This window comes from Piliocolobus tephrosceles, chromosome 3 (assembly GCF_002776525.5).
Source record: "Piliocolobus tephrosceles isolate RC106 chromosome 3, ASM277652v3, whole genome shotgun sequence".
NCBI lineage: Eukaryota > Metazoa > Chordata > Mammalia > Primates > Cercopithecidae > Piliocolobus > Piliocolobus tephrosceles.
The window spans coordinates 181678485-181694385 of record NC_045436.1 but is presented as its reverse complement, the minus strand read 5'-3'; the positions used below and the strand labels follow the sequence as shown (position 1 = coordinate 181694385).

At 44.0% G+C, this 15901-nt stretch overlaps 1 protein-coding gene across 4 annotated transcripts in view; it reads left to right on the top strand.

Moving 5' to 3' along the window:
• The window catches only part of GRK4 (G protein-coupled receptor kinase 4), a 74870-nt gene that overhangs the window by 16061 nt on the left and 42908 nt on the right, over positions 1-15901 (top strand). For 3 of the 4 annotated variants that reach the window (XM_031935375.1, XM_023206820.2, XM_023206819.2), the window contains 3 exons: positions 3709-3804; positions 7314-7426; positions 10800-10877. In XM_031935375.1, coding sequence (XP_031791235.1) covers positions 3709-3804; positions 7314-7426; positions 10800-10877 — 287 coding nt within the window. The remainder of the gene's footprint in view (positions 1-3708; positions 3805-7313; positions 7427-10799; positions 10878-15901) is intronic. The other variant, XM_023206821.2, reaches the window with a different exon arrangement.

Here is a 15901-nt window from a genome sequence, read left to right as displayed (position 1 = left end):
CTGTGGCCAGTGGCAGCTTTGCCTGAGTTTTGCTTGGGCCCACTGGGCTCCTTCTGCCCACTTGGCCTGGTAGGCTGTGCTTGTCTTTGACTACTGGTCCAGATTCCATGCCTGCCAAGGGCAAGCCAGGTGCAGAGCGGCAAGGGTTGCATGAGCAAATGAGTGCGGGGTCCAGCCACTGGGCACAGCCAGGCATGCCAGCTATGGCAGGGTGGGCAGCTCCAGGCACCGGCACGGGCCCTGGCTACCTGCTGTGGCTAGACCAAGCATACTGCAAGCAGCTTCCACTGTGGGCACCACGGAACATGGTGACATCCAGAAGCTTGGAGGCTCCAGGAACCACAGAGCTTCAAAGAGGGTATCACAGCTTTGGCTTGGAGAACTCCTAAATCTGGGCTCCCCAAGGGGCCGCAACTCTTCTCTCTTCTCTCCTCATCACCCACAACATGGTGAGTTGGGGGATGTGCTTCAGCCTGTTTGTGTTACACCTCTTTCAGTCCCGCCATTCAGTGGGTCCCAAGTTCTTGTCCCATGTCCAGGAAGAATGAGGTACACAGACAACTGGAGGGCAAGCAAGGAGAAGAGGTGCTTTGCTGAGTGACAGATGACAGTACAGCTCTCAGGAGACCCAGAATGGGTAGCTCCTTTCTGCAGGCAGATCATCCCATCATCTGTGCAGCCCTCAGAGGAGAGGAGACCTGGAGTGGGTAGCTCCTTTCTGCAGGCAGGTCGTCCTGATGAGTGTACAGCCCTCAGTGGAGAGGAGACCCACAGTGTGTAGCACCTCTCTGCAGGCAGGTTGTCCTGTTTTCTGCCTGAGTCTGGCTGAGTCGGGGGTTTTTATGAGCTTCAGAGGGGAGGAAGTGCATGCTGATTGGTCCATGGGCGGGCCCAGAAAAACCACCGTAAGTTCTCACTCCAGCCTGCAGAACTGGCAGCCCAGCCCCCAGGCTTCAGTCTATCCCTGGCTTGAAAGTGAGGTTTCACTGGGGACCCTGCCCCTTCCCACCCAGGAGCCTGTCTGCTTCCTGCCCTTGTTCACGGTGCCCAGGCTGTTTGTGCCAAGGGGTGCCTGCAGACCTGCCTTGAGCTGAACTAAGCCATGCCTTGGCCTCTCTGCCATGCTCATTGGTGTCCAAAGTCTGGAGGGGGCTGAGGCGGCAGGTGGCTGGTGTGTCAGCACCACCCCTAGTGTGCACACACCTGGCTGAGTCGTGACAGTGCCTGGGCTCAGCCACAACTTTGATCCAAAATCAGAGCAGGTGCCAGGAGCAGTGAGAGGCCAGTCAGTGGGAGCAGGCACTTCCGGGCCTGTGGGAGCAGGGGAGCTTCCTGGGCCCCTGAGAGCACAGGGATGCCTAGGTCAGCAGGCCGGGTGGCTGCAGCTGCTTCCAGTAGTGTGGGGCTCCCGCCCCACCAACCTGAAAGGGGGTGGGGCTCCCACCTGTTCCTGGCTCACACTGGCACTGGCTACTGCTGCCAGCACCACCTCATCCAGGCCCTGCCTGCCTTGCTGCTTGGCTCCTGAGAAGGTGGAAGCACTGGTTCTAAGCCTACAGACAGTGTCAAGCTTAGGAAAGGAAGGACATAGCAGCCAGGCTGCCATGTTTCTTGCTAGTTACTTGAGTAGTATAAAGTTGGGAGAGTCCAGGGACCCAGAGAAAGCAGAGATAGTGAAATATGAATACGACCAAGAGGGACTTATTCTCTGCTCAATGATTCAGCAGTTTGGGCACGGAAGCACCACTGAAGACGTAAGCCATGTCTCGGAGCACTTGTAGATCATGCTTGTTGTCCACTTGTGGAATCTAGAGGGCAAAATACTGCATCAGGCAAGTGACAGCTCAGCTCTGTACTCCTTTAAGAGGTCAGATAAAAATGGCGTATCCCAAAGAACAGTTCTTACTTCAACTGAAGGGAGAACCAGCAATAGCCCTGAAAAAAATAATCCATAACCAAAGATGATAGCCTTTTTTCAGTGCCTGCTGCTTCTCTGGAATGAGTTTCTGTGTTCTCTGTGAAGGGACAGGAGGAACAGGTTCCCCTTTCCCCACCCTTCAGGGACATGGGACATGGCTGTCACTGATGCAGCACTTAGCATATTCTCTGGCATTGGCAGGTGGTTGTTACATGTTTATTAAATAAACAAATATTAACGAAAAGAAAAAATGTGGACTCGATCTGAGGGGGAAGATAATGAGTCTAAGGTGAACATGTTGAGCGCCAGGTGCTCTGGACATCTTGTGGTGTGGGACATGAGTCCAGAGCTCATGATCTCAGTTGAGATACTGAGTCAGGGAAGTAGAAGAGCAAAACTAAGGCTGAGGAAGAAGCTCTTGCGTCTTTGATGGTTATCTTTTTTGCAGATATCAAGTCTGTATCTCTAGCTGAGCCTCTTCTGAGCTCACCCCAGTCTACCCATCTTCCAAATGTCTATCTCTTACAATTTTCCACACTCACTGCATTTAAGACAGAGCTCATCGTCTCCCAAGGAAACGTGACTTTCCCCCTGGTTTCCCAATTCTTCCAAATGGTCATGGAGTCTTAGTTACCCAGCCTAAGCCATTATATTCTCCTGGATAAAATTGAATAAAATTTTAGCTGCCCGGAAGGCTTGAGATTGAAGATGCTCATTTCTCTGAGTTACATTAAAGAAAAAAATGGTGCTTGTTTAAAAGATCTTTCTGGAGTATTACAGTGTAGCTTTTTCCACCATTCTTGTTTCACCATGGGATGCTCTTCTCCCAGCACTTGCCAAGACTCTGTCCCTCACATCCTTCAGGCCTCTGCCTAAATGTGACCCTGGTAGAGAGGTCTTCTCTGATCCTACCTTAGTCAAAACAGCACCTTCCACCTTTACCCTGCTTGATTTCATTTCATATTTATCACTATACGATTAGCTATTTTTTTCTGATCTCTTATTATCTGATGTGTGCATCTCTCTCCCTGTATTAGTCCATTTTCACACTACTCTGAAGATACTACCTGAGACTGGGTAATTTATAAACAAAAGAGGTTTAATCGATTCACAGTTCTGCGTGGCTGGAGAGGCCCCAGGAAACTTACAGTCATGGTAGAAAGCAAAGGGGAAGCAAAGCATGTCTTACATGGTGGCAGGAGAGAGAGAGCACAGGGGAAACCATCAGATCTCGTGATATCTCCCTCATTATCATGGGAACAGCATGGGGAATCCGTCCCCACAATCCAATCACAGGACTCCCACCAGGTCCCTCCCTCGACATGTGGGTATTATAATTTGAGATGAGATTTGGGTGGGGACACAGAGCCAAACCATATCACTCCCTCACTAAGAACGCGAGGGAGGGACTTGGTCTTTCTTACTGTCGTATTCCCAGTGCTTTGAAGGTGTTTGGTACATAGTAGATGCTCAGTAAATATTTCTTTGATAAATATTTGTAAGCAGCCCTGAGCAATATGTCATGTTAGATCTGGTTTACAGATTTGGAAACTGAGGCTCACCGTGGCTTCTAAATGGCAGATCCAGTGACAGATTGCATCACCTGGGAATTTTATACTTCATCAAGCAGCTTTCCAGATAAGACAAATCATTATAAGCATGTATTTTTACTCATCATAGGTACCCAGACTGCTCAAACAGAAATGATAAGATATATATATTAGTGGAAGTAGTTGTTATACTTGGATATTTCTGACTTAAAAAAAATTGCCTTTTTCTCCCAAATTCAGGAGGATATGGTAAAAAAAGTGGTCGTAGTAAAAAATGGAGGGAGATACTGACGCTGCCTCCTGTCAGCCAGTGCAGTGAGCTGAGACATTCCATTGGTGAGTAAATAGTGCCTACTTATGCCTGAATGGTACATCTGGCATTATACTATTCGTTAGATGTTATTCTTTCTTGAGAATATTGGAAACAAATATGGAATAATGTATTCCGTATTTGTTTTAAATGTTTTATGATAAATTCTCCTTATATCTTCATTACTCCTCTCAGGAAAGAAAAACAAACCTTTAGATTTTCTGATCTGCAGTTATAAAGTTGGCTGTTGGTTTTTTTCATTAAGAACTTTTTTTTTTTTTGGAGAGGTAGGGTCTCACCATGTTGCCCAGACTGGTCTTAAACTCCTGAGCTCAAGCAATCTGCCCCCACCGACCTCCCAAAGTATTGGGATTACAGGCCTGAGCCACTGTGCCTGGCCCACATTAAAAACATTTTTTAAAATTAATATGTATACTCATTGTTCTATACATAACTGAAGAAAAAGTAAAAATTCCTCTTCCCACAACCCAGTCAATTATTGTCTCCAGAAGAAACACTGTTAAGTGTTGTTTAGTAGCCTTCCAGACTGTTTTCTTTTTTTTTTTTTTTTTTTTGAGATGGAGTCTTGCTCTGTCGCCCAGGCTGAAGTGCAGTGGCTGGATCTCAGCTCACTACAAGTTCCGCCTCCTGGGTTTACGCCATTCTCCTGCCTCAGCCTCCAGAGTAGCTGGGACTACAGGCGCCCGCCACCTCGCCCGGCCAGTTTTTTTTTTGTATTTTTTAGTAGAAACGGGGTTTCACCGTGTTAGCCAGGATGGTCTCGATCTCTTGACCTCGTGATCCACCCGTCTTGGCCTCCCAGAGTGCTGGGATTCAGTTCAAAGGGTACATGCATTTAAACTTCTGATGTTGCTGAATCAACCCTGCCAAAAGATTGTATCAGTTTACCATTCTGCCAACAGTATGTGGCAAGCTTTCTTTGTCATGCTTTTGCTAATACTGGTTGTTATCAGTATTTTTAATATTTACTAAACTGTTATTTGAAAAATGGTTTCTTATGGATGGGGTAGAACATTTCCATTGGATTTTTTCAGTTTTTCCTTCCTCTTTTCTTTCTTTCTTTTCTTTTCTTTTTCTTTTTTTTTTTTTGGAGACAGAGTCTCAGCACTCCAGGCTGGAGTGCAGTGGCGAGGTCTCAGTTCACTGTAGCTTCCACCTCCCGGTTCAAGAGGTTCTCCTGTCTCAGCCTCCGGAGTACCTGGGATTACAGGCACATACCACCACACCTGGCTAATTTTTTTATTTTTAATAGAGACGGGGTTTCCCCATGTTGGCCAGGCTGGTCTCGAACCCCTGACCTCAGGTGATCTGCCCGCCTCGGCCTCCCAAAGTGCTGAGATTATAGGCGTGAGCCACCACGCCCAGCCTCCTTTTTCTTTTCTAATTCATTTATAAAATCTGTTTATATATAAAAGGAGTTATCCTTTTATATCCAATGTGAATATATTTATAATTTTGCTTTTTTCCCTTTGGCGTACAGTGTCTTTTTTTCATACAGAGGTTTTAATATTTCATGGAGACAAATGTATCAGTATTTTCCTTCTTAGATTCTGAGCTTTGTGTTATCTGTAGGAAGGACACATTTATTCCAAGATGATTTTTACAAACCAATCCATCTTTCCTTTAGTAGTCTTGTAGTTCCTCTTAAAGAAAGATGAAGTATTTTATTTATCAAGATTAGTTTCTGGTGGTATAAAGGAGCTAGTATTTCCTTCATTGTTTTAACTCCACCATTGTTTTAACTCCACCGAGTTTTTAAAATAACTGCTTCTTGAAGATATAATTCATATGACATACAACTTATCCATTTAAAGTATATAGTTCAGTAGTTTTTAATATATTGAGTTGTGAAATGACCACAATCAATTTGACAGCATTTTCAGCACCCCAAAAAAGAAACACCACACCCATTGGTAGCCACTCCTCACTCCATCCTGCTCCCTCCAGAGCTAGACAACCACAAATCCACTTTCTGTCTATGTCTTTGCCTGTTCTGAACATTTCATATAAAGGGGAATCATATACTACGTGGTCTTTTACGTAGCATAATGTTAAAGTACTTCATTCTTTTTTTGTTGGTGAATAATATTCCATTATATGGATATACCACATTTTATTTAGCCATTCATCAGTTGAGAGACATTTGAGTTGTTTTCTACTCTTGTCTATTATGAATAATGCTACTATGAATATTCATGTACTAGGCTTTTAAAAATCATGATAAAATATACATAACAAAAATTACTGTTTTAAGTGTACAGTTCAGTGGCATTGAGTTGGATATTGCATGGATATACCACATTTTGCTTATCTGTTCATCTGTTGATGGACATTGGGTGTTCCAAGTTTTTGGCTGTGTGAATAGCGTTACTAGGAACGTTGGTGTGCAAATATCTGTTTGAGTCCCTGCTTTTACTTGTTTTGTGTATGTATTCAGAAGCAGAATTGTTGGCCGGGCACGGTGGCTCACGCCTATAATCCCAGCAATTTGGGAGGCCAAGGCAGGCGGATCACTTGAGGTCAGGAGTTTGAGACTAGCCTGGCCAACATGGTGAAATCCTGTTTCTACTAAAATTACAAAAATTGGGCCAGGCATGATGGCTCATGCCTGTAATCCCAGCATTTTGGAAAGCCAAAGCAGGTGGATCATCTGAGGTCAGGAGTTCGAAACCAGCCTGGCCAACATAGTGAAATCACATCTTTACTAAAAATACAAAAATTGCCTGGGCATGGAGGCATGCGCCTGTAATCCAAGGTACTCGGGCGACTGAGGCATGAGAATTGCTTGAACCCGGGAGGGGGAGGTTGCAGCGAGCTGGGATTATGCCCCTGCACTCCAGCCTGGATGACAAAAAAAAAAAAAAAAAAAGAAGTAGAATCATATGGTAGTTCTGTGTTTAACTTTTTGAGGAATACCAGACTCTTCTTCCAAACTGCTGCCCCGTGTTACATTCCCACCAGCATGTGATCAGTTGCTTCACATCCTTCCCAGCGCTTTTTATTTTCCTCTTTATTTTCCATTTTCTCTAATCGTAGTGGGTGTGAAGTATCTTATTGTGTTTTGATTTGCATTTCTCTAATGATTAATGATGTTGAGCATATTTTCATGTGCTTACGGGCCATTTGTAAACCTTTAGAGAAATGGACATCTTTTATCCATTTTAAAAATTGAATTGTCTTTTTGTTGTTGAGGTATAAGATTTCTTATAAGATTTCTTTATATATTCTAGATATTAGATGCTTAACAGATAAGCAGGAGAATCGCCTGGACCCAGGAGGCAGAGGTTGCAGTGAGTGAGATTGTACCACTGCGTTCCAGCCTGGGCAACAGAGGAAGGAGACTCTGTTTCAAAAACAAAAAAAAAAACGAAAAAACAACAACAAAAAAGAAGAAAATAATACTGCAAATAGTGTTTTTGACTTTTATTTTATCAAGTGAAAACAGGCTTAGAACAGCATGTGGTGGATTGTGATGATTATATTTGTTTGCTTCTTATCCCTTTTCTTCACCCAGAAAAGGAATATAGCAGTCTTTGTGACAGGCAACCAATAGGAAGACTTCTCTTCAGGCAGTTCTGTGACACCAAACCCGCTCTAAAGAGGCACATTGAATTCTTGGATGCAGTGGTAAGCAGTTTATCTCCATACTGAGCAACCCACCCAATCTTGTGCTTTTGAAAATGTAAAAACTGGCTGGGCGTGGTGGCTCACGCCTGTAATCCCAGCACTTTGGGAGGCTGAGGTGGGTGGATCACGAGGTCAGGAGATCAAGACCATCTGACCAACATAGTGAAACCCCTTCTCTACTAAAATAAAAAAAATTAGCCAGGCGTGGAGGCGGGCGCCTGTAGTCCCAGCTACTTGGGAGGCTGAGGCAGGGGAATCACTTGAACCAGGAGGCGGAGGTTGCAGTGAGCCGAGATTGCGCCACTGCACTCCAGCCTGGATGACAGAGCGAGACTCTGTCTCAAAAAAAAAAAAAAAAGGAAAATGTAAAAACTAGACCTGGGCAATGATGTGGGAGTGGAGGGACTAGTTGTCTTGGTGCCATACTGTCTTCTTAAGACAGAAATCCCTTTAGTCTAAAGTGGTATTTCGTGTAGAATTACATCTCAAGTTTTGGAGAATCACATGTAGTCACTGAATGACTTTGAAACTTGAGGCTTTAATTGTATGAAGACGACAGACTAATTAAGATGATAATGCTGTTTTTATTTTTATTTTTATTTTTTGCGATGGAGTCTCTCTGTCGCCCAGGCTGGAGTGCAGTGGTGTGATCTTGGCTTACTGCAACCTCTGCCTCCCGGGTTCAAGCAATTCTCCTGCCTCCGCTTTGTGATCCGCCTGCCTTGGCCTCCCAAAGTGCTGGGATTACAGGCATGAGCCACTGCGCCTGGCCCTAAGATGATAATGCTTGTTTGGCCACCTGAAAAGTTTCCTTTCTGCACTCAACTGGCCAATGCTCTTAACTTAAAAACGTTTTAACCCAGAAGCATATGGAAGGGATAAAGTTTGTGTAAGAAGAATGATCACTTTGGATGGAATTTACTATGCTCAATAAAGTTTCCAACATTCTCATGTATCCTGTTTGAGATTTACTGTGATTTCCTTATAGGTAAAGAAACTTTATGTTTCTAAATCTTTATGGGTACCATTGGCAAGCCTACAATTTCAAAACTATGAAATTCAGAAGCAAGTGACCAATCAAAAATTGGTGGAATTTAGCAGAAAAGCTCTCTCTCTTTTGTACCAGGGTTATGACCCTTCCTCTCTCTACTTTGGCCTGTCCTAATTGTTGTCAGCAAATATGTATTGAGTGCTTATTATATGCAGACATGTATTATATGTCTTACATCATTGAGTTTGGATTTGATTTTCCTCTAACACAGCTTTTTTAAAACTTTTAAATGTATATATATTTATTTATAATGTATTATTTTCAGAAAAACATTTGCGGCTGTTTTGTTGTTTGCTTCCTTCCCCCAGATCTCTTCCAGTCCTTTCCTTTCTAGCACTATTGCTAGAATAAGGTGATTTTTCTTCTTCCTTTTTTTTTTTTTTTTTTGAGACAGAGGTTTGCTCTTGTCCTCCAGGCTGGAGTGCAGTGGCGTGATCGCAGCTCACTGCAACCCCCGCCTTCCAGGTTCAAGCGATTCTCTTGCCTCAGCCTCCTAAGTAGCTAGGACTACAGGCATGTGCCACCACACCCAACTAATTTTTGTATTTTTAGTAGAGACGGGGTTTCCGCATGTTGGCCAGGCTAGTCTCCAACTCCTGACCTCAGGTGATCTGCCCACCTCAGCCTCCCAAAGTGCTGGGATTACAGGCATGAGCCATTGCACCTGGCCAGTTCTTTTTGAAGACAGAGTTCCAACGTGCTGGGCCATGCCTACTCAGTTGGGGGATGGAACCCAGGGTATAGGTTTTCATGTAGTGGGTAATGTTTGCCAAGCCGCTGTATTTTAAGAATTTAGGGACCTACTCTTCTTCCTTATGTTAAAATAGCTAAACTGCATTGTTGAAACTCTATTTTAGGTTGCAGTCTTCTGATATTGTCGTGATACCTGTAGTTGTGCGGTGACAGCTGTGTGACTGCGGTTACAGGTTATGTTTTTGTTTTTTCGATGGCAGTTGTGTAGGTTCAGAAATGTCTGTGCCATTTTGTCACGCTTACTGCTTCGACTATCCTGGTGACAGGTGATGACAGGCTCTTTGAGCTTCTCAGGTGAAGGGACTGTGTCTTACTCATGTCGCCCTCATGGCACCTGGCGTGGTTGTTTGCCCTGTTTCTTGCTCATTAAATGAATGAATGGCATCTGTATCAGTCAGGATTCAACCAGAAAACCAGAACCCACAGGAGGAGATATTAAGAGATGTATTGCAAGGAATTGGCTTACATAACTGTGGGGTCTGGTGAGGAAAGTCTGAAATGTGTAGGACGGACCGTCAGGAGGGGCATGGTAGGACTCTCCAGAAATGGGCTGAAGCTGCTGTACCCAGGCAAAACTTCTTCCTCCAGGAAGATTCGTCTCTGTTCTTAGCACCTTTCAACTGATTAGGTGAGAGCCACCTGGATTATCTGGCATAATCTCCTTCCCTTGAAGCCAACTGATTATAGATTTTAATCGCATGTACAAGTATCTTCCCAGCAGCACCTGGATTTGTGTTTGATTGACTAATTGGGGCTCATAGCCTGCCCGGTTGGCATAGTGAAGGACCGTCGCAGGATCAAACTTGCTTTCTCTTCCATGAATTGCATACCACACAGTCTCCAGAACTCCCAGCGCTGAAGTTTGTTTGTTTGTTTGTTTTTGAGACTGAGTCTCGCTCTGTCGCCCAGGTTGGAGTGTAGTAGCATGATCTCAGCTCACTGCAACCTCCACCTCCTGGGTTCAGGCGATTCTTCCTGCCTCGGCCTCTTGAGTATCTGGGATTACAGGTGCCCACCACCACACCTAGCTAATTTTTGTATTTTTAGTAGAGACGGGGTTTCACTATGTTGGCCAGACTGTTCTCCAACTCCCAGCCTCAGATGATCTGCCTGTCTCGGCTTCCGAAAGTGCTGGGATTACAGGCGTGAGCCACTGTGCCTGGCTTTTAGATATCTTTAATGGATGCAGTGTAATATACAGAGTTATTATGGGAAGCATTGCTCTAAAACTTCATTAACCTCTTTAAAACACTGACTTCTTCCCCCTCATACACTTGACTTTCCCAAAGAAGAGCTGTAGCTGCTTGATCAGTAGAGTTGGTCTGTGGCTCTGAGGATATCAAACCAAAGAATCTGAAATGTAATGAAACATTACTAGTGAAGACGCTTAACTAACTTTCTCTTTTTTTAAGAGATGGGATCTCGCTATGTTGCCCAGGTTTGCCTCGAACTCCTGAACTCAAGTGATCCTCCCAACCTCAGTGTCCTGAGTGGCTGGCAGGTATGCATTGCCACACGTGTGGCGCCAGCGTAACCTCTCTTTTTCTTGTCTTCCATCTCTCCAATCAGGCAGAATATGAAGTTGCTGATGATGAGGACCGAAGTAATTGTGGACTGTCAATCTTAGATATATTCTTCAATGATAAGGTGTGTTTTCTTCTTTAGAATGAAGATTTGTAAATAAATAATTAGAGTGCATAGCCATTTTTACTCTGGTGGATAAGACATAACATTTGTCAAAAGCTTCAATTTGGCTGGGTGTGGTGGCTGACGCCTGTAATCCTAGCACTTTGGGAGGCTGAGGAAGGAGGATCTATTTAGCCCAGGAGTTCGAGACCAGCCTGGCCAACATAGTGAGACCATCTCTACAAAAAATAAACAAAAAAAAACCTAGCTGGGCATGGTGGCGTGCATCTGTAGTCCCAGCTACTTGGGAGGCTGAGGTGGGAGGATTGCTTGAGCCCAGGAGATTGAGGCGACTGTGAGCCAAGGTCACGCCACTGCATTCTAGCCTGGGTGATAGAGCAAGACCCTGTCTTAAAAAAATAAAAATAAGGCCGGGCACAGTGGCTCATGCCTGTAATCTCAGCACTTTGGGAGGCCAAGGCAGGCAGATTGCTTGAGCTCAGAAGTTCGAGACCAACCTGAGCAACATGGCCAAACCCCATTTCTACAAAAAAAAAAAAAAAAAGCTAAGCATGGTGGTGTGTACCTGTGTTCCCAGCTACTTGGGAGGCTCATGTGGGAGGACTGCTTGAGCCCAGAAGGTCAAGGCTGCAGTGAGCTGAGATCATACTACTACGCTCTAGCCTGGACAAGACCCTGTCTCAAAACCACCCCCCAACATTAATTAATTAATCTTAAAACTTTAATTTATTATACATGTTCCTATTTTGCATTTTTGTTTGATGTCATGAGGAATTAGATCCCTTAGGAAAAAAAAATTAGATCTCTTAGAAAATTGATTCAAAGTGGCCAGGCACGGTGGCTCACACCTGTAATCCCAGCACTTTGGGAGGCTGAGGTGGGCGGATCACGAGGTCAGGAGATCGAGACCATCCTGGCTAACACGGTGTAACCCCGTCTCTACTAAAAATACAAAAAGAATTAGCTGGGCGTAGTGGCGGGCGCCTGTAGTCCCAGCTACTCAGGAGGCTGAGGCAGGAGAATGGCATGAACCCAGGAGGCACAGCTTGCAGTGAGCCAAGATCATGCCACTGCACTCCAGCCTGGGTGACAGAGTGAGACTCTCTCAAAAAAAAAAAAAAAAGAAAAAGAAAAAAGAAAGAAAATTGATTCAAAGTTTCAGAATATAGAGTTGGAGAATTTTATTAGTCTCTCTTGGACTCAAAATAACATTTTTTTCCTAAAAGCTTTAATGGGTCATAGCTTTTATGCTTTTGACTTACTTGGTTCTTGTAGTTTAGTATGTCACTGAAATTAGAGCTATTACCTGCTTCCTTTCATGTGACTTCTGTTAGAAGTCCTCAATTATGGGCAGGGCCCTATATTGTGGGGGTGGAAGGAGAACTGGAACAACAGTGATAGCAAACATGTAATTAACACTGCTCTAGGCTGGGTGCAGTGGCTCACACCTGAAACCCCAGCACTTTGGGAGGCTGAGGCGGGCAGATCACTTGAGGTCAAGAATCAGACACAAGCCTGGCCAATATGGTGAAACCCTATTCTCTACTAAAAATAAAAAAGCCGGGTGTGGCGGTACACGCCTGTAATCCTAGCTACTAGGGAGGCTGAAGCACGAGAATCACTTGAACCCGGGAGGTGAAGGTGGCAGTGAGCTGAGATCACGCCACAGCACTCCAGCCTGGTCAACAAGTGAGACTCTGTCTCAAAAAAAAAAAAAAAAAAATCACTGCTCTAATATGTAATACATTATGTAATTATCACAACAAACCTATGAGTAGATACTATTCTCAAGTCTATTTTCACATGATAAGACTGAAAATCAGTGACTAAGTGACTTACCCAAGGTGACACGCATAGTAAGTGTCAAACCAGGAATCGAACACATAGAGAATGGAATTAGAGAATAGTGTGGTGAGAATGAGTTCAAAATATTTGGATTTGAAGCATAGCCAACTGGATATAGGGCTATCAACTTAGGGGAGCTTTGTTGTACAAAAGATAGCATGCCAGAGGGGATGGCCAGCAGGACTGTCTAGCAGCACAAAGATACATGGCAGTGGGTGTCAGAGGTATGATTCAGACCCTAATGAGTTTTCTGCCCCAGCCTCCAGCCTTACAGATTACTCTTCTCAAACACAGCTGTTACGACATAAGCATATGTTGTAGGTACCCCCAGGACACTAGTTAGAATGAGTAGAAGTTTCCTTTATCTAGTTCTAATTTTTATTTTTGTTTTTTCTTTTTTTGAGACAGAACCTCTCTCTGTTGCGCAGGCTGGAGTGCAGTGGCGTGATCTTGGCTCACTGCAACCTCTGCCTCCCAGGTTCAAGTGATTCACATGCCTCAGCCACCTGGGTAGCTTGGATTACAGGTGTGCATCACCACACTTGGCTAAGTTTTGTATTTTTAGTACAGATGGGGTTTCACCAGGTCGGCCAGGATGGTCTCGAACTCCTGGCCTCAAGTGATCTGCCTACCTAGGCCTCCCAAACTTTGGGGATTACAGGTATGAGCCACCACCCCCGGCTCCATTTATCTAGTTCTTTTGTCTTTTTTTTTATTTTAATTATTAACTCCCTTTTCTTTCTTCACCTCTCCTGAAGATATACCCATATAGCAAGGGAGGGCATCAAGAAGAAAGAAAGAAAGAAAAAAGAAAGAATTTTGAAATGAATCATGGTAGATATAGCAAATGTGGAAGAGGAAGGAAGGGGAAGTTATACATGTGTGACTTGGTGCCTTAGTCTGTTTTGTGCTGCTGTAACAATGCCAGAGACTGGGTAATTAATTAATTAATTTGTTTATTTTAACTCTGTTTTAAGTTCAGGGGTACATGTGCTGGTTTGTTATATAGGTAAACTTGCATCATGGGGTTTGTTGTACAGGTTATTTCATCACCTAGGTATTAAGCCTAGTACCCATTAGTTATTTTTCTTGATCTGCTCCTTCCCCCCATCCTCCATCCTCCAATAGGCACCATCATGTGTTATTCCCCTCTATGTGTCCATGTGTCCTCATCATTTAGCTCCCACTTATAAGTGAGAACATGTAGTATTTGGTTTTCTGTTCCTGTGTTAGTTTGCTAAGGTTTTCTGTTCCTGTGTTAGTTCCGTTCCTGTGTTAGTAAGCTCCAGCCATGTTCTTGTAAAGAACATAATCATTCTCCTTTTTTATGGCTGCATAGTATTCCATGGTGTATATGTACCCCATTTTCTTTATCTGGTTTATCATTGATGGGCATTTATGTTGATTCCATGTCTTTGCCATTATGAATAGTGTTGCAATGAACATATGCATGCATGGAGACTGGGCAATTTATAATAAAGAAATTTCTTGGCTCACAGTTTTAGAGGCTAGGATGCCCAGTTCTAGGTGCTGTTGGCCTAAAAGGAAGAAGCTGAGACACAAAATGTAATTTAAAGAGTTTACTTGGGCCAGGTGCTGTGGCTCACGCCTGTAATCCCAACACTTTGGGAGGCCAAGGTAGGCAGATCACCTGAGGTTAGGAGTTGGAGACCAGCCTGGCCAACATGGTGAAACCTCGTTTCTACTAAAAAAAAAAAAAAAAAAAAAAAAATTAGCTGGGTGTGGTGGCACATGCTTATAATCCCAGCTACTCGGAGGGCTGAGGTGGGACAATAGCTTGAACCTGGGAGGCGGAGGTTGCAGTGAGCCAAAATTATGCCACTGCACTCCAAACTGGGCAATAAAGTGAAACTCCTTCTCAAAAATAAATAAATAAATAAATAAAAATAAAGCGTTTACTTGAGCCAAACTAAAGACAGTTGTGTGGGACATACTTCCAAGTTGCCTTGGGAAGGCTCCATTGGCCTTGGTTACCGGCAGGTTTTGAAAGGCAAAGGGAACAAGGAGTGAGCTGATAGGAAGTTGTTGGACCCGAATTCTCACTGGTTTAAGAGAAAGCAATGATCAGTGATTGGCTATACATTGTTGAACTACAGAGTGAGAGTATGAGTTACAGTGTCCAGTATATGGCATTTATGAATACTTGGCATCAGTCTAGAGACCACTAGTAAGTGCCTTCAAGAAGTAATTGTTTAGCTCAAGGGGGAGTGAGTCATGACTGCTCTGGGCCTGATAATTTGAAGGGGCTCACATCCCTATAATTTGAAGGGGCTCATATTCCTCAGATAAAAAGCTTTTTTTTTTTTTTTTTCCTTCTTAGTACCGGCATCTGGTAAGGGCCTTCTTGCTGCATCATCACATGGTGGAAGGGCAAAGAGAGAGATTGCTTGCACAAATGTCTGAGCATGTGCACACAAGAGAGGGCAAACCTACTCCAGAGATAACGAGATAAGGGTATTAGTCCGTTTGTGAAGGTGGAACCTCTTAATTGCCTTTTAATGGTCCTACCTCCCAATACTGTCACAATGGCAATTAAAAGTCATCATGAGCTTTGGGGGGATGGACAAACTTTAGACAATAGCACTTGGTAATAGAGAGATGTTTATGGGCTGCCTGCTATGCCTTACAGTATAGCTGGAAAGCTTTTTTTTTTCCTTTTCTTACCATCAGCTGGGGAAGCTGCCACATTCTTCCTCTTCCCACCTGATGGCCCTGCTCTTGTGCTTTACTGAAACAAAAAACAAACAAATGAAAAGCAATGATTCACATCATTATTGTAGTTTTTCCTTTTCTTATCTTTTATTTAAAAACAGCAACAATAGGCCGGGCGCAGTGGTTTACACCTGTAATCCCAGCACTTTGGGAGGCCGAGGTGGGCAAATCATGAGGTCAGATCAAGACCATCCTGGCTAACACGGTGAAACCCCGTTTCTACTAAAAAAAAAATGTAAAAAAATTGGCCGGGTGTGGTGGCGGGCACCTGTAGTCCCAGCTACTCAGGAGGCTGAGGCAGGAGAATGGCGTGAACCCGGGAGGCGGAGCTTGCAGTGAGCTGAGATCGCGCCACTGCACTCCAGCCTGGGTGACAAAATGAGACTCCATCTCAAAAAAACAAAAACAAAAACAAAAACAAAAAAACAACAATAAACTTCTTTTTC